At 42.8% G+C, this 25,731-nt stretch overlaps 1 protein-coding gene across 1 annotated transcript; it reads right to left on the bottom strand.

The window, feature by feature from the left end:
• Positions 1-21,935: 21,935 nt before the first annotated feature.
• On the bottom strand, positions 21,936-24,463 carry LOC113017145 (tripartite motif-containing protein 16-like). Its single transcript, XM_026160301.2, has one exon. It carries the CDS (start codon positions 24,410-24,412, stop codon positions 22,742-22,744), a length of 1,671 nt encoding a protein of 556 aa, XP_026016086.2. The 5' UTR covers positions 24,413-24,463; the 3' UTR covers positions 21,936-22,741.
• Between the last annotated feature and the right edge of the window lie 1,268 nt (positions 24,464-25,731).

The following is a 25,731-nucleotide window of genomic DNA, read 5'->3' on the forward strand; positions in this document are numbered from 1 at the left end:
TTTTTGCAGAAGCCAAAAATGGTCTCCAGGCGGCGCTGCTGCTCCAGCTCCCCGGGGAGGAGTGCCTCTGCCGCGGGTGTGTCTCGCGCAGCGCCGGGGCATATGGTTCGGTTTCCGTGTCTGCAGCACACACTTCCGCTACCACGTGAAAACAAATACGTCATTTCCTGTTGATTTAAAAAAAAAAAGCGCCATCAAACGATCCTAAGGGAAGGAAATGGTCCAGCCCGGTCAGCGGGCCGAGCTCCCGCTGCATGCGGGGAATGAGTGTGCCTTTTCCCGCGAGTGTGTCTCGAGCAGGCCGCTGGAAAGGGGTATTTCCGAGCAGGCGTCAAATGTGAAACAAGGGCGCCACCTGGTGGACAAATAAAAAAATTACAACTCTAAGGCCTCTAGTACAAAACGAAACCTAAGCTGGATTCATGACGATCCCTTTGACCGTAATTTTTTAGCCGTGAAAAATAGCGTTTATAATGGAAGTCAACGGGCACAAAATGACCACTAGGGGTATGGGTGTGGGGATTTTTGCTGCTCAGCCATTTTAGGCTGATTTAAGAAATTAACACTGAAATATTAAATCGGACAGAAAAAAAACTATCCTTTAACAAGTTTGGTTATATTCCACTGAACACAGTGGAAATGGCAGCCATTTAACACATGTAAGTGGCAACAAATGGCCCCAAGAAGGCAGGAAGGTTCAGTAAATTCAGAAGGTCATATTCGTAATAAAAAATAACCTCAGTTTGTAAATGTCAAAACAATAAAAGTATTGTTTTGAGAGAATAAACTCACAGATCAAATGTTAGATACTGAAACATTATTTCAGTCCTTCCAAGATACAGAGTTATAATAAAAGTTTGCCAGTTATCTGTCCTGAGTCTGACCGCTCTTACATCTGTGTTCTTCATTAACGTCTTGTCTTCAGGCTTATAATTTGGCCGGTTTCTCTTAAATATTTGTGAACTAAAGACAGCTTCAACCCTCTGTGTGTTGACCGCACTGCATTTTCTTGTTAGTAATAGCAACACCATTGTAACAACAGAAATACTAATTAGTTAGATTACTAGTTACTGAAAAACATTTATCGCCATTATTCCCATTTGTGCGAATTTACAAAACATTATGTAAAGATTGCTGGTATTTTTGTGCCCTTAAAAAGTGGAAATAATGATGAGAGCTGAATGAATGATAGTGACACGCAGATCTCGTTTTCACTCGTCTGTATTGAGTGTTACAAAAACAACACAACCCAAACCATATTCTCTCTGCATGGATACACTCAGTCTCAGGACCACAGTTTCCAAACTAAGTTGCCCTGTTTTAACTTATGAGAGTATTTAGACGGTGCACAACTTGAACTGTAACATAAGGTAAATACATCTTTTTAACTCACATATGTTAGCTGACACATTCTCTGACTTTCAACAGTAATGAAATAATACTTTATGCGCTGTATATGTCTTTCAGTAGTTAACTTAAATACAGATAGTGGCAGAAAAACTGTCATTCAATAAGGCGGGACACCAGTGAAAGCTAGCTTAAACAGCAACGGAGTTCACCTGAAACTTCTCAGCAAAAACTGTCCACAAGTCACCTCTTTCCTTACAATAAACAATGATGGTGGGCTAATAGTCAACTGTAATACACAGAGTTCTGTGCGTGCAGTTACCTTAAACAGGGGAAACGAGGAGAGATGAATGATGATACTGACACAAAGCGCTGGCTTTCACTCGTCTGTACAGAGTGAAGGACAAGAGGCGCGAATCCCTCTAGTGGAGCCCTGAGGAATTACCAATGGATCGATGCACAATCAATCCAGGACATTGTTCCTTCTCGAAAATTGAAAGATATTTCACGCACTGTTATTTATAGAAGGCTTCACACTGTTCCTGCTAACCATAAATATTGTTCCTAAAGTTTTATCCAACTGTAGACAGATTTCTAAACTCCCTTTTACTTAAGTCCTGTTGAAACTTGTATTAGAAAAAATATTACAAATTATTTAAAGTTATAAAGCACAGCACAGAACTGAAATGGCACAGTAGTTAACTTTACAGTTAGGCTGGGGTACAAATTTCCTCATAAAAACCCTGCTCTTATGTGGAATGACTCAGGGGTCCATTCTTGGCCCAGTATTTTTTCCCTCAATTTATGGGTTCATAAAAACCTTTATAAAAGTGACTAAATGCTAGGTATAATAGGTATTTTTGTCTGCTTTGGATTTTACTTCTACATTTCACCTTTAAAAACCGTTTATCTTGTCTTGTTTGGTATCATTCTTTTCAGCACACCTTAACATGTCAAAATTTGCAGCTATTTTTTCATTTTGAAATACTATATTAAAACAATTGATCTCAAATCAGACAAAAAACATAAAACTCGAGTATAAAAAAGTAGAATTTTTTTTTCCACTAATAGAAAACCAAGGTTTTTGCTTTCTGTCTTTTTTTTTTTGTCACAAACAGAGAATTATTATTATTATATATTATGCTTCCCTTCCCACTGTAAACACAACGTTAGTATTCAGGAAAAAAAACATTGCGCATATTTTTTAATCATAACTCTGGTTTTATGTGGCCTATCAACACAATTTAAAAACTGGTAGTTTGAAGTCCACACTTTTAACACAGAAATGGAGAAACCTCTTCTGTCCGCCGATCCAGGAACTTGAATTCTTTGAATTTCAGGATACTTTTTCTTAATAAACGGTAAGCATTATACATATTGTCCTTACAGAGGTGGTTTCTCTTCTCGCAAGTGAAGTAGATTTTTTGAAGGCGTTTGTTTTTTTTCGAGGTCGCGGATGACGTCAGGAGAAGGTGATTGGTCACTTGCAATGTTGAACCTGGAACAACATTATTTATGATGACGAGGGAACAACACCAACACAAGGATATCAGATCGTCTGGACACTCAGGGTTGTCTTGGGTAGCATCTTGATGCTATGTCATCTTACAGTAACTTGGCCATGTGATTAGTTTACCGGGGTTCGAGCCCCGGCTTGGACAGTCTCGGTCGTTGTGTCCTTGGGCAAGACACTTCACCCGTTGCCTACTGGTGGTGGTCAGAGGGCCCGGTGGCGCCAGTGTCCGGCAGCCTCGCCTCTGTCAGTGCGCCCCAGGGTGGCTGTGGCTACAATGTAGCTTGCCATCACCAGTGTGTGAATGTGTGTGTGAATGGGTGGATGACTGGATATGTAAAGCGCTTTGGGGTCCCTAGGGACTAGTAAAGCGCTATATAAATACAGGCCATTTACCATTTACCATGACTACTTTATTCTTCCTCAGCCAATCAGCAGCACTTGTGCAATTGTAACCTGTTGTGTATATAAACCTTCATTAACTGGTTTGAGAAATCCTTTAAACCAGTGACAGGAAAGTTGGATCACAGTGGTAATTATTAAAGGACATTGATGTTTGATGTCTCATTTAATTCGTCATCTGTCATTGAAATTATCAGAGGAGGCCTGAAAGGCTCACACTAGCTGTACAACCACTCACAGCAGCCCATTCATTCATTTTCATTACTGGATACCATGACACTGGATTGCCCAATCAAATCTCTTAACTTGACCAGCCCATCCCCAGCTTGTAGGAAAAGTTCAGTGTGGAAGAAGTGGTGAAAAGATTGAGCTGAAAAGCTGAGCGAAAACAATAAACAGAAACTACAACTATTAGCCAGACCTTACAGTCACACAGCAAATCAAGGATTAAGGTCAAATGATTGGCTGCTTTCACCATGAGCCACTCCTAATTTTTAAAGTGTAGCATTTAATTATTGTCAAATGCTTTTAAAAAGAACAATCACTGCTTGTTGTTTTAAAACTGATAACTTAAGCATGTTGATTGACTCATCTTCCTTTCCGCCTGCCTGGAGGCTCCCTTAACACCTCTCTCTGCCTCCTAACAAACCTTCCCCCTCTCATCTCGCTTCATCTTTGGCCTACAGTAGCACAGTTTCCACCAACACCTTGCTGGCCAACAGAAACTCGTACCTTAAATGAAATAAATGATATGGAGCACTCCAATCATGCTTTCAAAACGACAGCAACTGCTAAAGAAAGAGGTGATAAACATGCCCCTGCGCCCGGTTCTTGTTGAAATGAGTTACTAACATGATTTCCCCTTCATGTATGGTGATAGACTGGCCAAAATATTAGGAATGCTCTGGAATTTCTGATGAAGCCAACAGTAAGTGTTGCTTTAAATCGGGGGTATTCAACAAAAATGAAAAGACTTCTTACTTCTTAATGCAAAGGTTCAGATGATCATTATTCTAAATATTTAATTACTTTAAATGATTTTATTTTATTTATTTTATTTACTTGTAATATATATTGTATTATACATATTATATTTTAAATATAGAGATAAGAAAAATCATTAGAAAAAGTTGTTATTATTGGTATTATTAGTATTATTGCATATTAATGATGAAGGAACTGACCTCACAGGTCACAGAATCAACTTTTTGGTAACAAGTTAATGTGGTAGTTCAACAGTTTAACCAGCAGAGGGAGCCAGATAAGCTGTTTTGAATTCAACACTAACAGGCAGAGGGGGAGGAGGAGGGACTGTTGCCGTAGTAACTGAATCTACAAAAGTCAGTAAGTGTTCGTCTTAATTAAATCACACTTAGCTGTTAGTGTTCATCTTCAGGCACTGAATTCACTTACAAGAAACAGTCCAACAGATTCACACAAGGGGAACATGTTCGCTGTTTTTTCTGCAGCTGTGAGGACTGTTAGCCTGGACATAACAAGCTGTGTGGCTGCGTCACTGTTCAAACTTCAGGTTCTGAGTACCAGTTTTAGTTTTAGAGCTCAGCAGACCCAGTAGCTCATCACCACTGCTCCTCCATAACAACAGTGGTGAGGCTGAAGGGGACTGGAAAATAATGTACATGGAAATGAATCACTGTAAATAACACTATATAATGTTTGATGATAATACAGTCTGAAGGTTAAATAAACATGTTTACTGCCTGGTATAACACTTGGTTTCGTCTCTGGGGATAGTATTGTGTCCACTTTGACTTGTGGTAATTAAAGTGGAATTTTTCACTTGGTTGATTTGTTGAACTTTCTTAAATCTCTTCTTTAAACACAGTGTCATCTGATTGTATTTACTGACCATTTTAGAGATTTACAATCAATAACTGGGAAACGGGAAGCATTTCACACTCTGCTACCGATGAGTCTCATGGTGCTTTCACCACAAGTTTTTTAATAAAAATAATAAAAATCTACAAAAACACAAACATAATTTATTAGTACAGTAAAATCCTAAAAATTCAGTTAAATTCCTAAAAAACAAGAAGTGTTCATCCAGGAACCTTTAAATGGTCTTCAGATCCCCAGGCCTGCATAAAGCACCATGACGCAACTGTTGTTGTGTTCATTTGCTTACTAAAAAATTGAATTAAATTGATTAATGATTATTAAATAAACAATTATTATGCGGTCAGCATGGTGGCACGGTGGTTAGCACTGTTGCTGCACAGCAAGAAGGTCCTGAGTTCAATTCCACCATCAGGCCGGGGTCTTTCTGTGTGGAGTTTGCATGTTCTCCCCGTGTTTGCGTGGGTTCCCTCCGGGTACTCCGGCTTCCTCCCACCGTCCAAAGACATGCAGCTTGTGGGGATAGGTTAATTGGATAATCCAAATTGTCACTACGTGTGAGTGTGAATGGTTGTCTGTCCCTGTGTGTTGGCCCTGCGACAGACTGGCGACCTCTCCAGGGTGTACCCTGCCTCTTTCCCTATGACAGCTGGGATAGGCTCCCGCGACCCTGAAAAGGATAAGCGAATGGATGGATGGATAGTTCCTCCTTACATTTCCAAAGCAGACTTGTTCCTTTAAGTTCATCTAGTGTTTATACTCAGGGATGAAAGTGGGCTGGAGTTATGGTTGTGGTACTTCAGAGTAGCTAGTGTGTTGTTGTGTCCGGGGAAAACAGGTTAGTTTGCATTCATGTGGTGAATTCACTATAAAACACTGTTGGACAGCTTATGGTTACATCAAGTGTGGCAGAAATGAATGTGCATTTAAGATAATGATGCTTAGATTATTTAACTGAATTGAAACTTTGTATGAGCTGTATACTGTCTAGTGTGAAGCCGCATAGTGGCTGTAGCTCAGGTGGTAGAGCAGGTCATCTACTGATCGGAAGGTTGGTGGTTCGATTCCTGGCTTCCCCTAGTCTGCATGCCAAATATCCTTGGGCAAGATACTAACCCGAAATTGCTCTCCGATGCATCCATCGGAGTATGAATGTGTGTGAATGTCAGTTAGAAAGCACCTAGAAAAAATGTGCTGGTGTGAATGGGTGAATGCACAAGTTGTGTAAAGTGCTTTGAGTGCTCAGAAGAGTAGAAAAGCGCTATATAAGAACCAGTCCATTTACCATTTACCATAGTGTGAGTGTAGGGGATGGACATCAGATATGATAGCTGGTGAAACTGTGTACATGTTGTTAAGTTCAGTTGTGTAAATCCACAAAGAGCAGCAGGTCAGCTGATTGCAGCCTTTACACTAAGAAAACTTTATGAAGCTTACATCAGAAATTATTGTGGGCCATCATTTTTTCCCTACACTGAGCGCCATTACTAATTTTAGAGTTCCTCCACCACTTCAACCCCTGACTGCTCATTTTCCTGTTTAGAGGCAAAGTCACCCTCTACAAAGTAGGCAACAGGAAACAGTTATTGTTTTGAAATCTTTCAAATCAAAATAAGCACATTCATTAGAATTAGAATTTAGATTAGAATAATATTTGTATTCTTGTGCACTAATAATATTTTCTGATTATATTCTTATATTAATATAGCACAAGCTTTAGTTACCTTGTAACCTGCAAACTGTACTTTTTCACTTTTACTCAAAGAAGTTGTTTCAGTGCTTTTACTGGAGAATATTTTTTAAAAACACAGGTATCTGTACTTCTACTTAAGTAAAGAACGTCTGTACTTTTGCCCCCTCTGATGGTGTGTGTAACTCATTACTCTCATCTTCACATCATGGGGTGTTTTTACAGATACTGAGTTTTATTTAGAGGCAGTGCCTGTGTGGTTATGACTGAATATGTACTGTTAACAGTAATTTTGGGGAAACTCCAGAACTGACACCCTGTTATGGAACCATAAGTCATATCAAGATGATGAGCTTTGGTACTGTAGTGAGGACTGTATGCACATGTTCAGATGCTGTGTAGGTGTTCAAGTCTCTGATTTTGATTTATCCAGAAAAAAGATTCTGCTGTTGGAAGATTATGTCAACTGTATTTGATTTTATGTGAGCAAGCCCCTCCAAAGTCTCCCACTGCCCATCTTAATGTGACCAGAGGTACAAAACAACAGAGATGCTTCTGTGTGCACAGGTGCTCAAGTGTGAACTCAGAGCAACAATTAAAACAAACACACTCCAGATGAACCTGCTGTGATTCATGCAGATGAGTCAGGATGTTGTTTATGGTGTTTTTATTCTCCCTGTTTTTCCTTTACAGCTCCCTTTATTATGTGTTAGCTGCTTAAGTGCTGGTGTCCTGATTCTTTCTGCGATTCTCCTTTAGTTAAACAAGCACGTCTAATGTTTCTGCTATTGGTGATGTGTTTTAGCAGGACAGAAAAAAAAGGTCATTACTTCTGTTAAATCTCTTCGATTTTGTTCCTCATTTGCATATTTTCTGCTTGGCTGCAGAAGCTGAAAGCGAAACAGTCACTGTGTGCCTGCACTAATGTTTCCCTGTGATGCTTGCAGTGGTGTTTTTGTGGACTTTTATGGTTTTACAGCTTTACAGCCTATCAACACGACTGATTAGAGAGGGATTGTAGATGGTGAGGTATTTAGTGAAGACCTTACATGTTGTTTCAGTAACAATTAAATTCACCCTGATTATTTTCATCTTGGTTTTACTGCAGCTGTAACATTTGTAAAACGACACTGAGAGAGAGCCTGTTTCTGCATCTTTGTGCTGCTCTTACAGGAGTTAAATGTTCAGATGATGATTCCAGCTGTTCTTCAACCTGCAGAAACCATCATAAAGCTACTACATCTGGATTAGAACAAACCAGTGTTTTTAATATCAGTTTAGTCAAGTTTATTGTTTCTGCCCAGGGTTCAGGTACAGAAATGGTCGTCTCAGAGATGACAGTATCTCAAACTAGTGTTATGGTTCACAATTGAGGAGGGAGAGTACAAACCACTCTTGGTCCAGAAGCTCTTGGTCCAACAATGATTTTAATGAACACACGTGTGGGAAGACACTCTGTACGCAGACAGCCAGTAGTCCTCGACTTAATCAAAGCATGAACAGATATTTTATAGCATCAGGGTTTGTTTACTGACGCCCCTTCATGCGTCACCGATACATTTTATACATAGATCAGATCAACATCACCATGACTTTTCACCCAGAAAATCATCTTCTATTTTTATGGCTGGTACTTTCCGTTCCTGTCTCAAAGTGAATTGTTCCTCTTTCTTGCCGAGACAACAAGGACGGTTCCTCTTTTACCGAGACACTTTTGTGTCTCCACTTATGTGTTGACCTCACATGCTCTTTGTGTCACCTCTTCACCTCCAACCTGCTGTGTCTCGTCCTCAAATGCTCTTTCTCAATTCACCTGTTGCACTTCTAACCTCTCACTAGACCAGACGCTCACTGAGACTATGTGTATGTCTTCTACTAAATAAATGTTTTAACCAAGAACCTCTACTAAAACCTTAATATAAAATGACCTGATATAAGTGTTTTGTAAGCATGTATTGCAATTCCTTCTATGTTCTAGTTTTCCCTCAGCATGTATCACCTAGACACTCTCACTAGATGAAGCTCAAAACCATTAATGAACCTGAACATCAACTCAAATAAGCACAGATATGCAATATGTATAAAATAGTTATAACTGCACCTGAAATACAAAGTTAACATCATCATAAACATCTTAAGGCCATCTTAAAGCTATCTGTTACATTGTTAAAGCAATGATCATACTGCAGATTATATTATGCTGGTAAAATACTTTTTGTTCATCCCCACAATCCCCCTTTCGACCTCTGGCACACCAGAGGTCGATACATAGGTTGTTGTTCACTCCTCAGTCCACTCGGCTACCTCCAGATCCATCATCGGCATCATGGACATAGGGGCCACCGCCCCAGGGTCCACTGCCTTTACAATCACTTTCTCTACCAACCTTCGGGCACAAGGAATGAGACAACAACCACAGGTCACCAAAATACCCACCAATACAGATAGAGACATCATAATTGACAGAGCAAGCCCCTTCCACTTTCCCTTTTTTACTCTTTTTATTTAAACCACCCCTTTTCAAACTCTCAATTTGTTACCACTCCTTTCTGTAGGCGCGGCGATCTCCTCCTAGGCTGCTCTTCTTTCTTCGGCCTTCCAGGTGGACTACTGGTCGGCCCGTTGCACAGGTGAAGAGGTTTATTCTGCCTCTGTTCCTTGACACCTGCGTTCTTTGAAGACGAATTTTCCTCCACCAAGCTCTCGTGTGCGGGTGCACACTGCGACCAGTGGTACCAGGTGTCGCCTTTCCCTTTCAGCTGGACTGCTGTAGCCGTCCGGGCGGTCACCTCATACGGACCAGTCCAGCGGAGCTCCTTCCACTTTCGCTTAATGACCTTTAGCCATACAGCCTTTGCGTCCGGTACCTCTCCGTTCCCCGTGGGTCTCTCACAAGTGACCTGTTTTGTAAAGCTGGACACAAGAGCCTTCAATTCATTAAAATATTCTGCATGAGACCTGTTGCTTGTCCTGGGCTGCTCCACCGGGACCACTGTCCAGGGTGCTGGAAACTGTCTCCCAGTCAGCAGCTCATAAGGGGTGAAACCTGTGGATTGGTTAACAGAACATCTTATGGTCCTCAAAGCAATGGGCAGGGCTGCGACCCAATTTAGCCCTGTCTGCGCACAGATTTTAGCCAACTTGTTTTTCAAATTTAGGTTCATCCTCTCTACCTTTCCTTGAGATTGAGGATGATAGACCATCCCGAACTTATGTTGCACTCCCAACATCCTCTCTACCTCTTGCAAGTCTTTGTTCTTGAAGTGAGTACCATTATCTGATTGTCTTGGGAAACCCATGCCTTGGAATGTAATGATTGATTAAACACTTAATCACGCTTTTCGCGTCTTCACGTTTGGTCGCCCATGCTTCGGGCCATCCAGTCAGAACATCCACACACACCAACAAATACCTCACCCCACCTGGGCCTGTATCAATCATGTCGGTATAATCAATCACGACCTCTTCTCCTGGCCTTTCTGGCATGAGAAACTTACCAGCTTCAGGTTTTACTGCTGGCTTTGGGTTGTGTGCCCCACAAATTAGGCACGTTCTGGCTTTTTCCAGTATCATCCTTCTCAAATCAGGATGCCACCATCGGCACAAATTTCTCTCCATCTGTTTCACTCCCACGTGACCAAGCCCGTGAGCCTCATTCACCTTTTGTTCTGCCATTTTGGCCGTTAAAGCGGGACGCCCATCTGGCCCCCTCCACAAACCGCCATCTTGCCAGGCTCCTTTGTTTTCCCACACCCCCTTTTCCTCTGGGGATGTCTCCTCCTGAGCCTGTCTAACTTCTTCCATGCTGTTAGTGCTAACCTCCTCTTCTGGGGTTACCTGCACCATTTGTCTCTGTCCTTCGTAGCCCGCTGCTTCCTTTGCGGCTTCATCAGCTTTCTGATTTCCTTTCGCCACCATACTGTCTGCTTGTGAGTGGCCTTTGCACTTTATAATACTTACCTCGTCTGGGTCCTCCAGGGCCTTTTCCAGTTCCTCCATTTCCTTTTTGTGACAGATGGGTGCATTAGTGGCCGTTCTGAACCCGGCTCTCTTCCACTGAGCCAGTTCCACATGAGCTGCTCCAAACGCATATGCTGAGTCAGTGTAGATGTTCACTCTCGTGTTTTTAGCCAACCTCAGGGCTCGAGTTAGGGCTATCACTTCAGCTCTCTGGGCCGACTGTTGTCCCTCAATTTTTCCTGCTTCTTTCACCTGAAACTCAGTTCCTACTCTACAGACTACTGCATAGCCCGCTTTCAATCCTTCTTCATCTCTGTGGCAGCATCCATCTGTGAACCAATCCTCAGCTCCAAGTATGGGCTCTGCCTTTAGGTCTTCCCTGATTTTTCCTTCAACCTGGGCTTTCTTAATACAGTCATGTGGTTCTCCTGACCCCATTAGGTCTGCCATATTTATTCCTTCATATGTGAATATCAAATTTGGCGCCTCTAAAATTTTGCTCAACCTTTGTTGCGTCAGTGGAGTCATTGTGAATGCCTGTGAGTTCACATAGGCCACTACACTGTGTGTGGTAAGCACTTTCAGTGGGTGTTCCCTCACTATGTGTGCTGTTTTCTGAATTATCTTTGCTACTCCTGCTGCGTGTTGTGTGCATGTGGGATGCCTTGCTTCTGTTGAATTTAATCTTATGCTAACATACATAAGTACATCCCTACCTCCCCCTTTTTTCTGAAACAACACACCATTCACAACTCCCTTTGTTTCTGAAACATCAAGATAAAATGCCTCATCATAGTTAGGTGTGGCCAGATCTGTGGCTCTTGACAAATCCTGTTTTAGCGAAATGAACGCCGTCTCTGTGTCCGGCGTCCAAGGCAATTCAGCCTTCAGATTTCGAACACCAACTTTCTTGATCAGGTCCCTTAAAGGGGCAGTTTTACCCGCATAGTTCGGAATGAACTGCCTGCTGTAACCTGTCAAGCCAAGAAAGGAAAGCAACTCCTTCACAGTTCTTGGTTTTGGATGTGTCAGAATTTGGTCTCTGTGTGTGTTCATTAACCCCACTGATCTGTGTGCGATCACCCGGCCCAGGAATGTTACCTTTGGCCGGACCAACTGCAGTTTTTCTTTACTCACTTTGAAGCCACACTCCGCCAATCTGTTCAACACCACGAGCGATGCTGCCGTACAGGCCGCTGCTGACGGGGCTGCAATAAGAAGATCATCAACATACTGTATTAATGTACAGCCCTCTGGCAGTTGACATGGGGAAAATGCCTCTTTCAACACCTGATTGAAAATTCCTGGTGAGAGTGCAAAGCCTTGTGGTAGGCGTGTGTACCTAAATTTCCGGCCTCTGTATGTGAAAGAGAAAATGTCTCTGAGTGACTCGTGCAGTGGGAGACAAAAGATGCATTCGCTAGGTCAATACATGTGAACCACTTTTGGTCCCCAGTAATTTCGGTCAGAGCTGTGTAGGGATTTGGTACAGGCACAGTGTCAGTCCTCAGTATGGCATTTATTGCTCTCAAATCATGTGCCATACAGTACTTCCCTGTCCCATGTTTTTTCCACTGGCAAAATAGGTGTGTTCCAAAATGACCATGAGGGCTCAAGCACTCCTGCTTTCCACAGCCCTTCAATGGTTTCAGCTATACCTTCTTCTGCTTCAGTTTTGTGCTTATATTGTGGTCTGTTAATTGGTGTGTCAGACTTCAGCTGGAACAGGACAGGCGAACAGTTAGCTAAACCTACATCTGTGGGCCCTGCGGACCACAAAGTATCAGGCAATTTTGAGAGCTCAGCTACTACATCAGGATGATCCATTCTTTCCCTGCCATGTATTCTGGAGATTTCTTTATGTTCTAAGATCACTGCATCGTTGGACAAACAAGTTATGCGATATATTTTACATTTTGGTGCATACCAGACATTTGGAATTTGGGTGCTTTGCCAGCATGCGTTGTCCAGCGCCCGCTTGACCATTGGTCCCAGATCTCTTGGCCCATGACCCTCGTGGACCGCCAATGTAATGTGAGGGGCTGAATCCTCTCCCACATTGTACCAAGGCAGTTGTTCATCAGTAAATTTCACAGCCGCGGCCACACCTTCTGGTCCAACATAAATGTTATGTGTTCGCACATTCCACGTCTGTCCCTCAAGATCAGACTGGAACTGTTCCCGATAGATATCGTTATCTTCCCTATCATAAAAGAGTGTAACGTGGAAAGGATCTCGCGGCGGGGAATAGACGGCCAGGCTCATCATCCAGGGTCTCCACAGCTGATAATGTCTCGAAATGCCTTCTTCCACCAGCCTCCCCCAGTAGATTTCGGCAGTGGGTTATTCAGAGTTCTGGACTAGATATTGAGTCTTTGAAGGTGCTCCCAGGCACGGGAATTCTTTTCCTCCAGGCAGAGTAACAATCAGTCCATCTGGTGAGCACATGATTGTGGCTCCCAGTTTCACAAGCAGGTCCCTGCCCATGAGATTTTCCAGGCACCTGTGAGGACACCACATATTGGTGCTTCAAAGTCTGTTTTCCCAGCTGTGTCAATGCTGGATCTGTCAATGGCAGTGTCGTTGGAATCCCGGAAAAGCCTACCACATTAACTGTGTGACAGGAGAGTGTTGCACTGTCTGGTGTGTCTTTCAGTGTTGAGTATGTTGCTCCAGTACCCACTAGGAAGGGCAATTCAGTGCCTTCCACGGTCATTGACAGCATGGGTTCTGCCGTCCCCACGCTGTGTGGTTTCTCCGGGCTCCGTCAGTATTGCTCCCCCTCCCAGCCCCAGTCAGCTACTGGGTACTGGGCGGCTGGTGCTGCATTCGGGTTTGGAGCTTGATGTGCTCCCCTGTAAGCAGCTCTTTGTCTTGGGCCTCCTCGTGCCTGGGGTTGATAGCCTCGCCTCTGATAATTTCGCTGCGATACAGGGCATTCTCGGGACCAATGTCCTTCTGCTCCACAGCTGTAACAGCCAGTCCAAGACACATTGTTAGGATTCCCTGGATTCCGAGCCCTTTGTCCTCCCCTCACGGATCCACCACGCCCTCTCTGCGGTCCACCGGTCCCCCAATTCCCTACTGGTTGACGCTGCCTTGGTGCATTGGCGGGCCAACGGTCATCAGGGTAGAGACCCGGATCCTGATCTGGCAAGTCAGGCACAGGATCGGGCTGAGGCCTTGCCACCATTATTTTCCTTGCGCTCTCTTTATCCTCTTTCTTTCTGTCTCCTGCTTTGTTTTTTGCTTCTGCCAGCTGCAACTTAACCAGCCACGCCTGGACTTCCTCCAACTCTTTCTTTTGTTTGTTTGCCAAATCCTGTTCCTGCTGAAGTCTGTGGGTCACATGTCTATCCCACTGCACCGAGTCTGCAACGGCAAAATCTGGGTTCTTTTCCAAGTCAACTGCAACCTGGTTGGGCAGCCCTGCCAGCACTGCCGAACGAAACCACGCTCTACTTTCACCCTCCTTCCCCGGATGTATTCCTGTTTCTAACAACCATTGTTCCTTTGCTTTAGCTAAACACTCTCTGGGTGTGTTTTTGGGATCCCAAATAATTTTTGGAATGGCTCCAGAGTTAGGAGTTGGGTACTTCTCCCGGACTGCATCTGCTAAGTCATTCTGCACCTCATGATATTGCAGGTCATTTGCATATCTGGTTGTATGAGCTATCTGCTCTACATCTGCTAACCCACCACCCAGCATACAACGTCCGGCCAAAGCGCGAAAATCGCCCAGCGCTAATTCTTCTCCTTCCCAATGTTCTCCCTTGGTTATTGGTGGAAGTTGTTTAACCAATGCTTCCAAATCTCTCACCTTATAGGCGCGATAAACTGGTTCGTTCTTTGGACCTGCTATTAGAGGCAGATTTAAACCAGGGTCAGGAGCTCCTTGTTCAAAACTCACTTTTCTACTCTTCCTCAACTTTCCTTTTCCCTTTGAGCTCTTAAATATGGGCCGTCTCTGTGCTTGGTCTCTCTTCACACTTCTTTTCCTCAAAATTAGGCTTGTACTTGGTTGGGGTTCAGCTCCTCCATCTTCGTCCTCCTCATCGTCCTCTTCTTCTGATGATGTCGCACGGTCTTCATTCTCCTCTTCTGGCCCTCCCTGCATTACTCTCTGCTTTATAACCTCCAATGCCGTTAATGCCTCTATGGACGCACGTAGGGCCTCATGCATTTGTCCATACACTTCTCCTTCAGTTTTTAACACCAAGCTCAGAGCTATTTTATCACCCAGCCCTTTCTGTTGGGATGTAATAAGTTTGCTTACCTCAACCTCCATCGCTTGGCACTCCTTCTCTGCTGATTTTAATACTCCAGGGGAAGCCAAACGAATAGCTTTCTTAAGCTGTTCAAGCTGATCCTTCAGAGGTTTGTATCCCCTTTTCCCACTAGGTGTCGCACCCGAGCTGTCAGCCATTCTCTGAAACACAGACTTACCTCTTCCAATCGCGTTAGTCGACTCCACCTTCTAGGTCTAGGTCACCCAGACACGCTTAACTTTCGGTTTCAGTCTTCGTCTCGCTGTTCTCGCAACCACTGGCTCCTCTTCCCCTGCTCGGTGACACACAAAGTTTAACCCAGCACTTTAGACGCTGTCCTCGCGTTCTCAAGCGTTGACACTCAATCAAAATTATTCGCCCTCAAAGTGTTAATATATGACACCAGCAACCCTTATGCGCAACGCGCTCACCTCCGTATACTTACCTCTCCAATAGTTCCTCGGATTAGTGTTTTTTCGTTTTTTCATTTATTTTAAACCCATTAACGGCGCTGCGCGTCCCTTATATACTTTACAGCAACACACCCTCAAGTGTCCCTCAACTTGTCCCGTACTAATAAATCTAAAACCAAGAAATCACCTTTATGTCATTATGTCAAAGCTTTCTCCATTTTGCACAGCCTGCCACATGTTTAACAAAAAATCGCTGCCCGAGAAGGCTCCCACATATCAAGGTGGTCGTTCTCACAAATTTCCAGCAGACCCTCAAATAAACAACAACAACGACCCAGGCAGGCTTCCAGTTCAGCCTCCTCAATTTCTATGCACACCGAAAACTCATGGGGAGATTCTTCTGTCTCCCCGTGTCCTACACAATTCACCTCCAAATGATCCCCTACAATTGAAATTTCAGTGTGGAATGACGCAGAGATTAACATTCCCTTTTTTATTTACTATATGTAACCTGAATTTTTCTCTCTCTTATCAAATAACAAAGGTTATCTTTAAAATTTGTTATTGAACTACTAATTAAGTTGCTTTTTGTGGTATCAGTGGTAAACTACCCCTAAAAAGTCCACTTTATTGCGTGTTCATTGAGTTACTCCTATCAAAGCTATTTAACAAGTTCAATTTACACATACTCATTAATCTGTCACGCTTATTAGTGGCTCATGGTTGCTTAAAGCCTATGTCTGACTTGACCACAGAGTTAGAGCATCATTCAATCCTCTCAGGGTGACCACTCCACTTACTCTGCATCCAGTCAGCTCATGAATTAACAACACTTGCAGACTGTAACCCTTTTTATTTTTTGTTTATGCCTTCAAATCCACCTTAAATCTTCTTACCTAAACGTTGGTTTTAAACACAAACAATTCTTATATTCTACTTTGAAACGCTGTCACCATTCATATATTTACAATGTTATTATATACTAAGCCAGCATTTTAATCGCAGACATTTATCCACATTTGCAAACAATAGTTATAGAGCTGAATAACACACAAAACCGAAAGCATAGTCCTCTCATGCGCTCTGCATCAGCTGCCTCATTTGCATGCACACACACTCTTCATCTAAGAATAGCAGCAGGCAGTCAGTGCATTGCTGACTCGACACACAGCCTCCTCTCACACCAAATTTTCTTATTCTATTTTACAACGACGTCTTATATTTACAACCACTGTCAGATCTGTCAGCTTTAGCGCCTACACAATTTTGACAAATTTAAAATAACCGCCCAGCGGATAAACTCCCTGAGTTTTTTGCGACCAATTAACCAGTATCAAGACTTTAACTGTTTCTGGCCTCATCTCTAAAATCCCTAACTCAATTTAAAAGCATCAACCAACCCAAACTTTGAAGTTTTAGGTTAAAGTTACACGCCCGAAGTCCAACTTCTCCTGTCCAAAAAAGCGCAGATACCGTTCCAAACGGTAAGGAGACTCTAACTCCTAGCTATTTTGGAGGTTCCCAAGTTCTCCCCGGTTGCCAACCGTACTAACCCTATTCGCCGATAGGTCAGGGCCAAGCGTCCTTGGCCGGGAGGGAGCGTTACCTCCGAGAACTGCGCTTCCTAGAACCCCCACGGTTCCGTTCTAAAATAATTTATAATACTTTGAAACAACAATCAACACCCAAAACAAGTGTATAACTGAGGCAGATGCAACCTAGTGGTCAATTTGACCGCTCAGGTCCACTCTTATGACCAAATTTGGACTCTAACCAACAAAATAACCAATTCCCTACCAAACTACTTGAGACTCTAACTCAATTTCTTTGGGACTTCAACCCAGTATTTAAACTTTTCTTATCAGACTCTTAACTACTTTCATTTCTTCTTAGCAGAACTCTAACTGCATCAACTCATGAGATTTTCATCAAAATCAAAACAGACATCCACCAGTAACTTCAGTGAGTAGACTTAAATTTTATCATGTCCAATTTGGCACACTTTGGAAATAATTCAACAGGTAGTGCCTTACCTTTTGGATAAGCCGGCTTATGCCCACTCACTTCAACCTCTGGAATTCATGTCTGCCCGTCAGACCACCTGAGACCAAATTTCTCCATCTACCCCTCCTCAACCACCGGACGAAGCCCCCAAATGTTATGGTTCACAATTGAGGAGGGAGAGTACAAACCACTCTTGGTCCAGAAGCTCTTGGTCCAACAATGATTTTAATGAACACACGTGTGGGAAGACACTCTGTACGCAGACAGCCAGTAGTCCTCGACTTAATCAAAGCATGAACAGATATTTTATAGCATCAGGGTTTGTTTACTGACGCCCCTTCATGCGTCACCGATACATTTTATACATAGATCAGATCAACATCACCATGACTTTTCACCCAGAAAATCATCTTCTATTTTTATGGCTGGTACTTTCCGTTCCTGTCTCAAAGTGAATTGTTCCTCTTTCTTGCCGAGACAACAAGGACGGTTCCTCTTTTACCGAGACACTTTTGTGTCTCCACTTATGTGTTGACCTCACATGCTCTTTGTGTCACCTCTTCACCTCCAACCTGCTGTGTCTCGTCCTCAAATGCTCTTTCTCAATTCACCTGTTGCACTTCTAACCTCTCACTAGACCAGACGCTCACTGAGACTATGTGTATGTCTTCTACTAAATAAATGTTTTAACCAAGAACCTCTACTAAAACCTTAATATAAAATGACCTGATATAAGTGTTTTGTAAGCATGTATTGCAATTCCTTCTATGTTCTAGTTTTCCCTCAGCATGTATCACCTAGACACTCTCACTAGATGAAGCTCAAAACCATTAATGAATCTGAACATCAACTCAAATAAGCACAGATATGCAATATGTATAAAATAGTTATAACTGCACCTGAAATACAAAGTTAACATCATCATAAACATCTTAAGGCCATCTTAAAGCTATCTGTTACATTGTTAAAGCAATGATCATACTGCAGATTATATTATGCTGGTATAATACTTTTTGTTCATCCCCACACTAGCAACGTCAAAACAGAACAATAAAATAAATACATGCACATCTATGCAAAACAAACAAATGAGCCAGTTACTGATCTGAAACATAGTTAACAATGTCCATGAAAAAAAAAATCAACAGCTCGCACACTACAAGTTTCCAACTTTACCAGTTGTTTTGCAAATGTTTCCAGCACTCGTGATCTTCGTCGGACAATAACACAAATCAACGCCATTGTAACATGACAAAAATGCATTGAAAAATTCAAAAAGGAAGAAAACTCCAGCGCTATCTTATTAAAAAAAATAGTTCCACATGTTTATTAAAGAGGGAAAAGAAAACTACTGTAATTTAATACAAACAACTGAAACATACAGGATAAAAGCCAGGTGAAAATCCAGGGAACAGACCTGAGAAACACAGATATGTGCACCGAAAACAGTATGCAGTACCATCATAGACAGCCATATAACAACTAGAAGTAGACATAGTAGAATACACAGAAAAAAAAGACATTGGTAAGGGAACACTAATAGAAATGATAAAGTAACAACTTTGATGACGTTTAATTAACTGTTTAATAACTGTGTCACCTGATGGTGACAGAAGATCTCCTGTTTGACTGATATACAACATTCACTAATGTTTTCTCTGGGCTACTCCATGAGACACGCTGGTTTTCTACTGAACATTACATGAGTCATATTGATATTTTCTATGAATTTGCATCTTCTGCACTGGTGTTAGATAGTACCTATTAGTTGTGTGTGTTTCTCTCCCTGTGATTATTATTATTACACACACACACACACACACACACACACACACACACACACACATGCAGTGTTGTAACCTTCTGTGACCATGAGAATAAAAGGCTGCAATAAAGGCTGTTTATTTATTTTATTTTAAGGTGGATAAGCTACCTGATTTCCCCACCAGTTTTTAATTTTTTTAAGGAGGTCTGGTTTGTCCGCCAGTTTTCAAGAAGGTTTAAGGATGGTTTCACCACCGAAAGGAGGTTTTTTTCTCCGCCACTGAGGACGTAAAGTGTTTGGTTTTTGCACCAGTATGTAAGGAGGATAGAGCTCTCACTGGTGACTCTGCTTTAAGGGAGATCATAGGCCTATTTTGTGTGTGAACAAGTGTGGGCCAGACGTGGTCTGTGTGCGGCTGAAAGTTGTCTTGTTAAGTGTAAATGCATTACTAGTCCCTAAGGACGCTAAGGACCCCAAAGCGCTTTACACATTTAGTCATCCACCCATTCACACACTGGTGATGGCTGGGGCGCACTGACAGAGGCGAGGCTGCTGGACACTGGCGCCACCGGGCCCTCTGACCACCACCAGTAGGCAATGGGTGAAGTGTCTTGTCCAAGGACTCAACAACCGAGACTGTCCAAGCTGGGGCTCGAACCGGCAACCTTCCGATTACAAGACGAACTCCCAACTCTTGAGCCACGATGGGGAATAAACTGAGTAAGTAGTAAGTATGCCTTGAAAGGGGATGGAAAACATTGCAAAGTATTCACCAGGCAGCACGTAATATGTAGATCATTGAAGGAAGAAAAGAAGTGAAATTGTGCGCAAAGCAGTGTAATGTGTCTGAAGTCACTGTGTGTGTGAACCACAGAGAGGTGTGAAAGTGTGTGGGTGAGAATAGTCTCCAACGGGGGAAGAGGTGATTCTGCAGGTCAGCTTCTACCCCAGTGGACAGAAAAGAAAGAAAATAGTTGTGCTGTTGATGAAAAAAAAGGAAGTGATAAATGAAGAGCTCAGCCTAAGGCAACTTCAATCTCACTTTCTGTTTTAAAGAAAGGAGAGTTCAAAAACCAGAGAGAGAGATGTGTGTTGTTTTAGGCGTCTCTCTATTGTGAAAACAGGGTTAGCAGAGGCGAGGGTGCCGGGTTAGCCTCGCCACTGCCTCTGCGAGGCTAACCCGGCCTAGCAGAGGGTGTGACTTGCAGGTGAAAAGCAGACCAGGATCAAATTTCCACATGCAGCAGTTGGACGACAATTATAGGTTAACATCATTAGAAACACCCAGGCCGAGTCTTGGCTGAATTGTGTTTACAGGTTAACTCCTATGTGTTTCTCACCCCGAGAAAGCAAGCTCCACGGAAGCTAACCTCTGCCTGAAGACAAGGAGTGCAGTTCTAGAACAATGAGATGGATATCAAGAGCTCACAGCAGGTCAAGAGACAGCAGTATCCTGAGCAGAGAGGTCCAGCAGCGCTTTGGGCAAACGGCATCAGAGAGAAAGAAAACCCATCACCTGACTGGATGGACATGTGTTTCCAGCAAGCTACAACTTCACTGTGTGAAGATGACTTTTGAGGAGACTGTCTGAGTGACATTTGCCACTTTTGGAGTGAAATGCCAAGATGAGACAGTGGAAAACACAGGCCAAAGCTGAAGAGAACTGACTGCCATTGGACTGCAGAGTGGGAGAGGAGAACAGAGTGGAAGAAGCAGGTGAGTGTACAGAGGAATGCTGTTGTTTAGTGTGGGAAATCAAAATTTGGGTTAGCAAACCTGTGAAAAAGGAAAATAACTGCTTTAAGTGGGAACATTTGAGGAGTCTGAAGCACTACAAAATGAAAAAGGTACACAAAAAAAACACAAACGGAAAATGTATTAATCCTACTAACCCTACATACACATACAATGAAACTCATGAAGACCAGACAGCATCTTAAGCATGTGATTCTGTTTGTCATCTTATCCAAGTCACTTAGATGAGAAGTGATACATAGACTAGTGGACTAATATTATGGGAGGACAGATGATTGCATCAAAGCTGGGGGAAAACAGAATGCTGATGAGGGGTCTTGAAAGAGTGAGCTGGGCGAGCTAATAGGTTGTTGAGTTTCTGAGGTGTGTGAAGAAGTTTTAACATGGCACACATCTGATTACATGAGAAGAAACTTATTATGTGAAAAGACATCAGGGTTATGTTGTATGTTGTGTGTCGCAAGGTGTGTGGCTGATGGATGAATGCTTGAGATTAATCTGGCCGATGATTTGTCTTTTGTTACAAATTTGAACCTGCCAATTAGGTTTGGTATGATTTACCCTCCTGGGACGAAGAGCATATGTCATGACTTAACAAGGCTTTTCTTTTCTTTTCTCCTTTTTATTTTGTTACAACTTGCCTAATAAATCTGCACTCCCTGTATGTGCTGCGGCACAGTGGTTGGAAACACTGATTTAGAGTTCAAGGAGATGTTAGTGACATCAGAGCCGTACGTATTAGCAGGTACACGTCCCTCACTCGTCCTCAAAAGCAGATGCAACAGATGTTCCTGCCTTGGTTTGAAGACACCTGCATGCATACTTAGAAAATCCATCTGTACATGTCAGTAAGTGTCTCACATTATCATTACTAATGTGTCTGTCATCACTATAACTGCATGTGTACAATGTGGAAATTGATGTTATGTAACGATGATACAAAAACAATATCAGAACATAATTTGATTCAGCAAATCCTATTTATTAACAACTATTAGTGTAAATAAAACATTCTGTCATCTTTTAATAGCAAAACACATTAAAGCAGACGTGTGTCCAAACCTCCTCCACTAACACATCCGTTTCTATGGTGCTGTCATCAGCTCGAGGCACAGCTGCACCCTTACTAACTCCATCAGGCACATTTAAGTCACTACAATCTTTTCATAATCCCCCATCGTTCAAGAGTCAGGTATCTCTGAAGGTTTCCAGAGTACTTTTTCACACACATCCAAGTCATGTAGTTGCAGTACCTCGACCGCAGCATTGTCCAACTCATTCTGAGTCGCTTGTCTGATGGATCCTGTGTTCTGCTGTTTTAACCAGTCCAGCTGGTGCTGGAGGACCGAACACTGGTGATGGACTGCACTGTGCTGAGACAGATTTTGTGTTATAGGCTTCATGTTATGGACGCACAGTGTGAGCACTCAGGTCGCATCAGAGCATCGGGCCGTATAGTGTGAGACCTGCATCGTGACCTACAAACTTCTAACCCCTGTGATTCAGTCATACAGACTGATGACAGATTTCAAACATGCTGAATATGAAGAGTAGTATCATTTAAACTCACATGATTATCAGCCATAAGAACAAATTCAGATTTATATTGATGTAAGGTATATAAATGTAAGTACAGTTTGAATCACTGCAATATTATTTTCACACATCAATGGACCACTGAACTTCTCAGCTTCTAAAATGTAAAGCCTCATTTAGAAACTACACAAGTACATATAATGGTCAGGGATCAACATGAACCTGTCTTCTCTATTTGACTTTAATCAACTCTGCAGTGGCTTCAAACCCAAGACCAAGTCCAGCATAGAGCGGCTGAGTGAATGTGGTCTGGACTCTGTGGAGGAGAGTCATGGTTTCAGAGACGCTGTAGAAAGACAGAATACCTGCTCTGTGATCCAGGTACACTCCTACTCTGGAGGACCGAGGACCTGAGAGGACAGTTTGGACATCGTTGTGAAAAAATGTAAAACTTCCTAGATACCAATATAATGCCCAAGATTTGTTATTGTATCCAAATAAACATTCATAGCCCCCCCCTGCTCTGCTGATATTCTTGTATGCGACTGCTACACCAACTCCTCCCCCTCTCCACTCCACCTCCCAGTAACAACGTCCAGTCAGACTCTCTCTACTCAGGACCTGAAACCATGCAGTGAATCTGTCTGGATGATCAGAATAAGACTGTTGTTGTTTCATAGATGTTACTTTTCTGTTCCCTTCAGATAATAACAGACGTCTGTATGCTGTGTTTGGATCCAGTGTGATTTCATGTGAATGTTTTAAGAATCCAGCTCTGGTCTTTGGCTCTGCTGGTGACAGTAAAACATCCACTTCAGTGACTGTCAGTGAGATGTTTGTCCATTCCTCTCTCAGAATGTCCTGTAGTTTATCTCTGGTCTCTGACACAGCTGCTGTCACATCCTCAAAGTAGCTCAGAGGACGAATATTGATGCTGGATGAGTGTGTAGACTCACTGAGTGCTGACAGTGAGGGGTAGTTGTGTAGAAACTGGTTGTGATCCTCTGTGTGTGAGAGCTGCTCCAGCTCGCCGTCTTTCCTCTTCAGCTCAGCGATCTCCTGCTCCAGCTTCTCCTGAAGCTCTTTGACTCGACTCACTTCAGTTTCCTGCTGGGATCTGACCTGCTGCTTCACATCAGAGCTTCTTTTCTGGAGGAGACGGATCAGCTCAGTGAACATCTTCTCACTGTCCTCCACTGCTTTATCAGCAGAGCCATTGATGGCCTCCACCTCCTGTTGAAGCAGCTTCACATCTTTCTCTCGCTCCTGGATTCTCTGCTGGATGTTTAGTCGTCTCACCTCGAGCTCCTTCTGCTTCTCAGTCCTTTCTGCTGCAGCTGGGACTGTTTCATGGCCTTTATGTTCATCCATCGTGCAGAGATAACAGATACTCTGCTGATCAGTACGACAGAAAATCTTCATCACCTCATCATGACGAGAGCAGATGTTCTCCTGGAGCTTCTTGGAGGGGGCCACCAGCTTGTGTTTCTTTAATGGAGCTGCATCATAGTGAGGTTGGAGGTGTTTCTCACAGTAAGAGGCCAGACAGACTAAACAGGACTTGATGGCTTTCAGCTTCCTCCCAGTGCAGACATCACAGGCCACATCTTCAGGTCCAGCATAGCAGTGATCAGCTGGAGCAGCTTGGAGTCCAGTCTTCTTCAGCTGCTCCACTAAAGCTGCTAACATGATGTTTTTCTCCAGGACAGGCCTCGGTATGAAAGTCTTCCTACACTGAGGGCAGCTGTGGATTCCCTTCCTGTCCTCTTCATCCCAGAAACTTTTAATACAGTTCCTGCAGTAGCTGTGTCCACAGGCTGTAGTCACCGGATCCTTCAGGAAATCCAAGCAGATGGAACAAGAAATTGTTTCACTCTCCAGCTGAACTCCTTTCTGCGCCATTTCTCCTCTCAGTGTCAGTGACTGTGTGAGTTTCTCTTCCTTATAACTGAAACTAGTCTGAGCTCTGATCTCAACAACATGTTTCTGCAGTGAATGGAGCCTTTCAGCTCTTACACGTCACCACATGTTGGTTACACCCATCTTCAAAGTGCAGATCTGAAGGGGAGGGAACGAGGAAACACGTGGACAGAGAGGAGGTGCTGTGTTTAAGAGCAGGAAGAAGAGGGAGGTTATCAGGCTGTGCTTCACTCCAGGAAGAGGAGCAGTTAGAGAGTGAAACTGTGTGTTTAACCCTTTTTATTTACTGCTTCTTCTATATAAATAATTTTTAAAAATCCAGCTTTAATGAACACTGGACAGAAATGTCTCAGGTAACAATAACCGTCAGAACAGCAGAGGCTGCTGACCTAATCAAAGCATATGTGGAGAGCAGGGTTAGGTTAGCAGACATATGCTGGTTGCTTTTATTTATTTATTTATTGCTTTTATAGGCAGTAATCGATGTTGCTGTAACAGGATGAGAACTAGATAAATGCCACTGCATTGCTTTGAACAGTCAGCAGAGTCTGCACATATAATTACAGATATTCCTGCAAAAAGTTAATTACTCAAAAGAATCTTGCATTTTAGTTTTGCATTTATAACAGCTGCTGCAACAGAAATAACCATGTTCTTTACATTAAAATAGCAACAAACCTTTCTGGAACAACTTTCAAGGTTCATGGCGAAGACAAAGATCTAATGACATGAAGACTCCAGTGAAACTTAAAGTATTAGGAACCAGTTTTAATGCGTGACCAACACATTTCCCCCTGTGGCCTTCACCAGGGTCATTGCTAAATACCCTTGTGATTGTGAAAAGACTACTGGTCAAGTCAAAAAGGAGTGTATGGTAAAATGACCAATGACCATGTGACAAGATCAAGCAAGCATTTTTCTGATGTGTTCACCGCTCAATGGTTTGTTGTCATATTGAACAAAATATTAGGTTCTCTTTGTATATTACACTCAGGCATCAGGAAAGAGTGGTAACTAGTTCATAGTTTTTAGCTAATGACATGTCAATCACAAGACATTGCTCAGAAAACGTGCAGATTCTCAGCTAGATCCACCTTCCACTCTTTACTTACAGTTTCACAACAGCAAACAAACACACAAATAAGTTGAAGTAATTGTTTCCTGTATGACTTCACTGGTCTCGCATCAGTAAGGACTTTTGCTCCTTGTTGCTTGAGTTCATTGAGGTGGTGAGCATACATTTATCCCCAGACATGTCCATGTACACAAACATTAAACAACTTCTTTCTGACTTGTTTCAC

This window comes from Astatotilapia calliptera, chromosome 3 (assembly GCF_964374335.1).
Source record: "Astatotilapia calliptera chromosome 3, fAstCal68.1, whole genome shotgun sequence".
NCBI classification, from domain to species: domain Eukaryota; kingdom Metazoa; phylum Chordata; class Actinopteri; order Cichliformes; family Cichlidae; genus Astatotilapia; species Astatotilapia calliptera.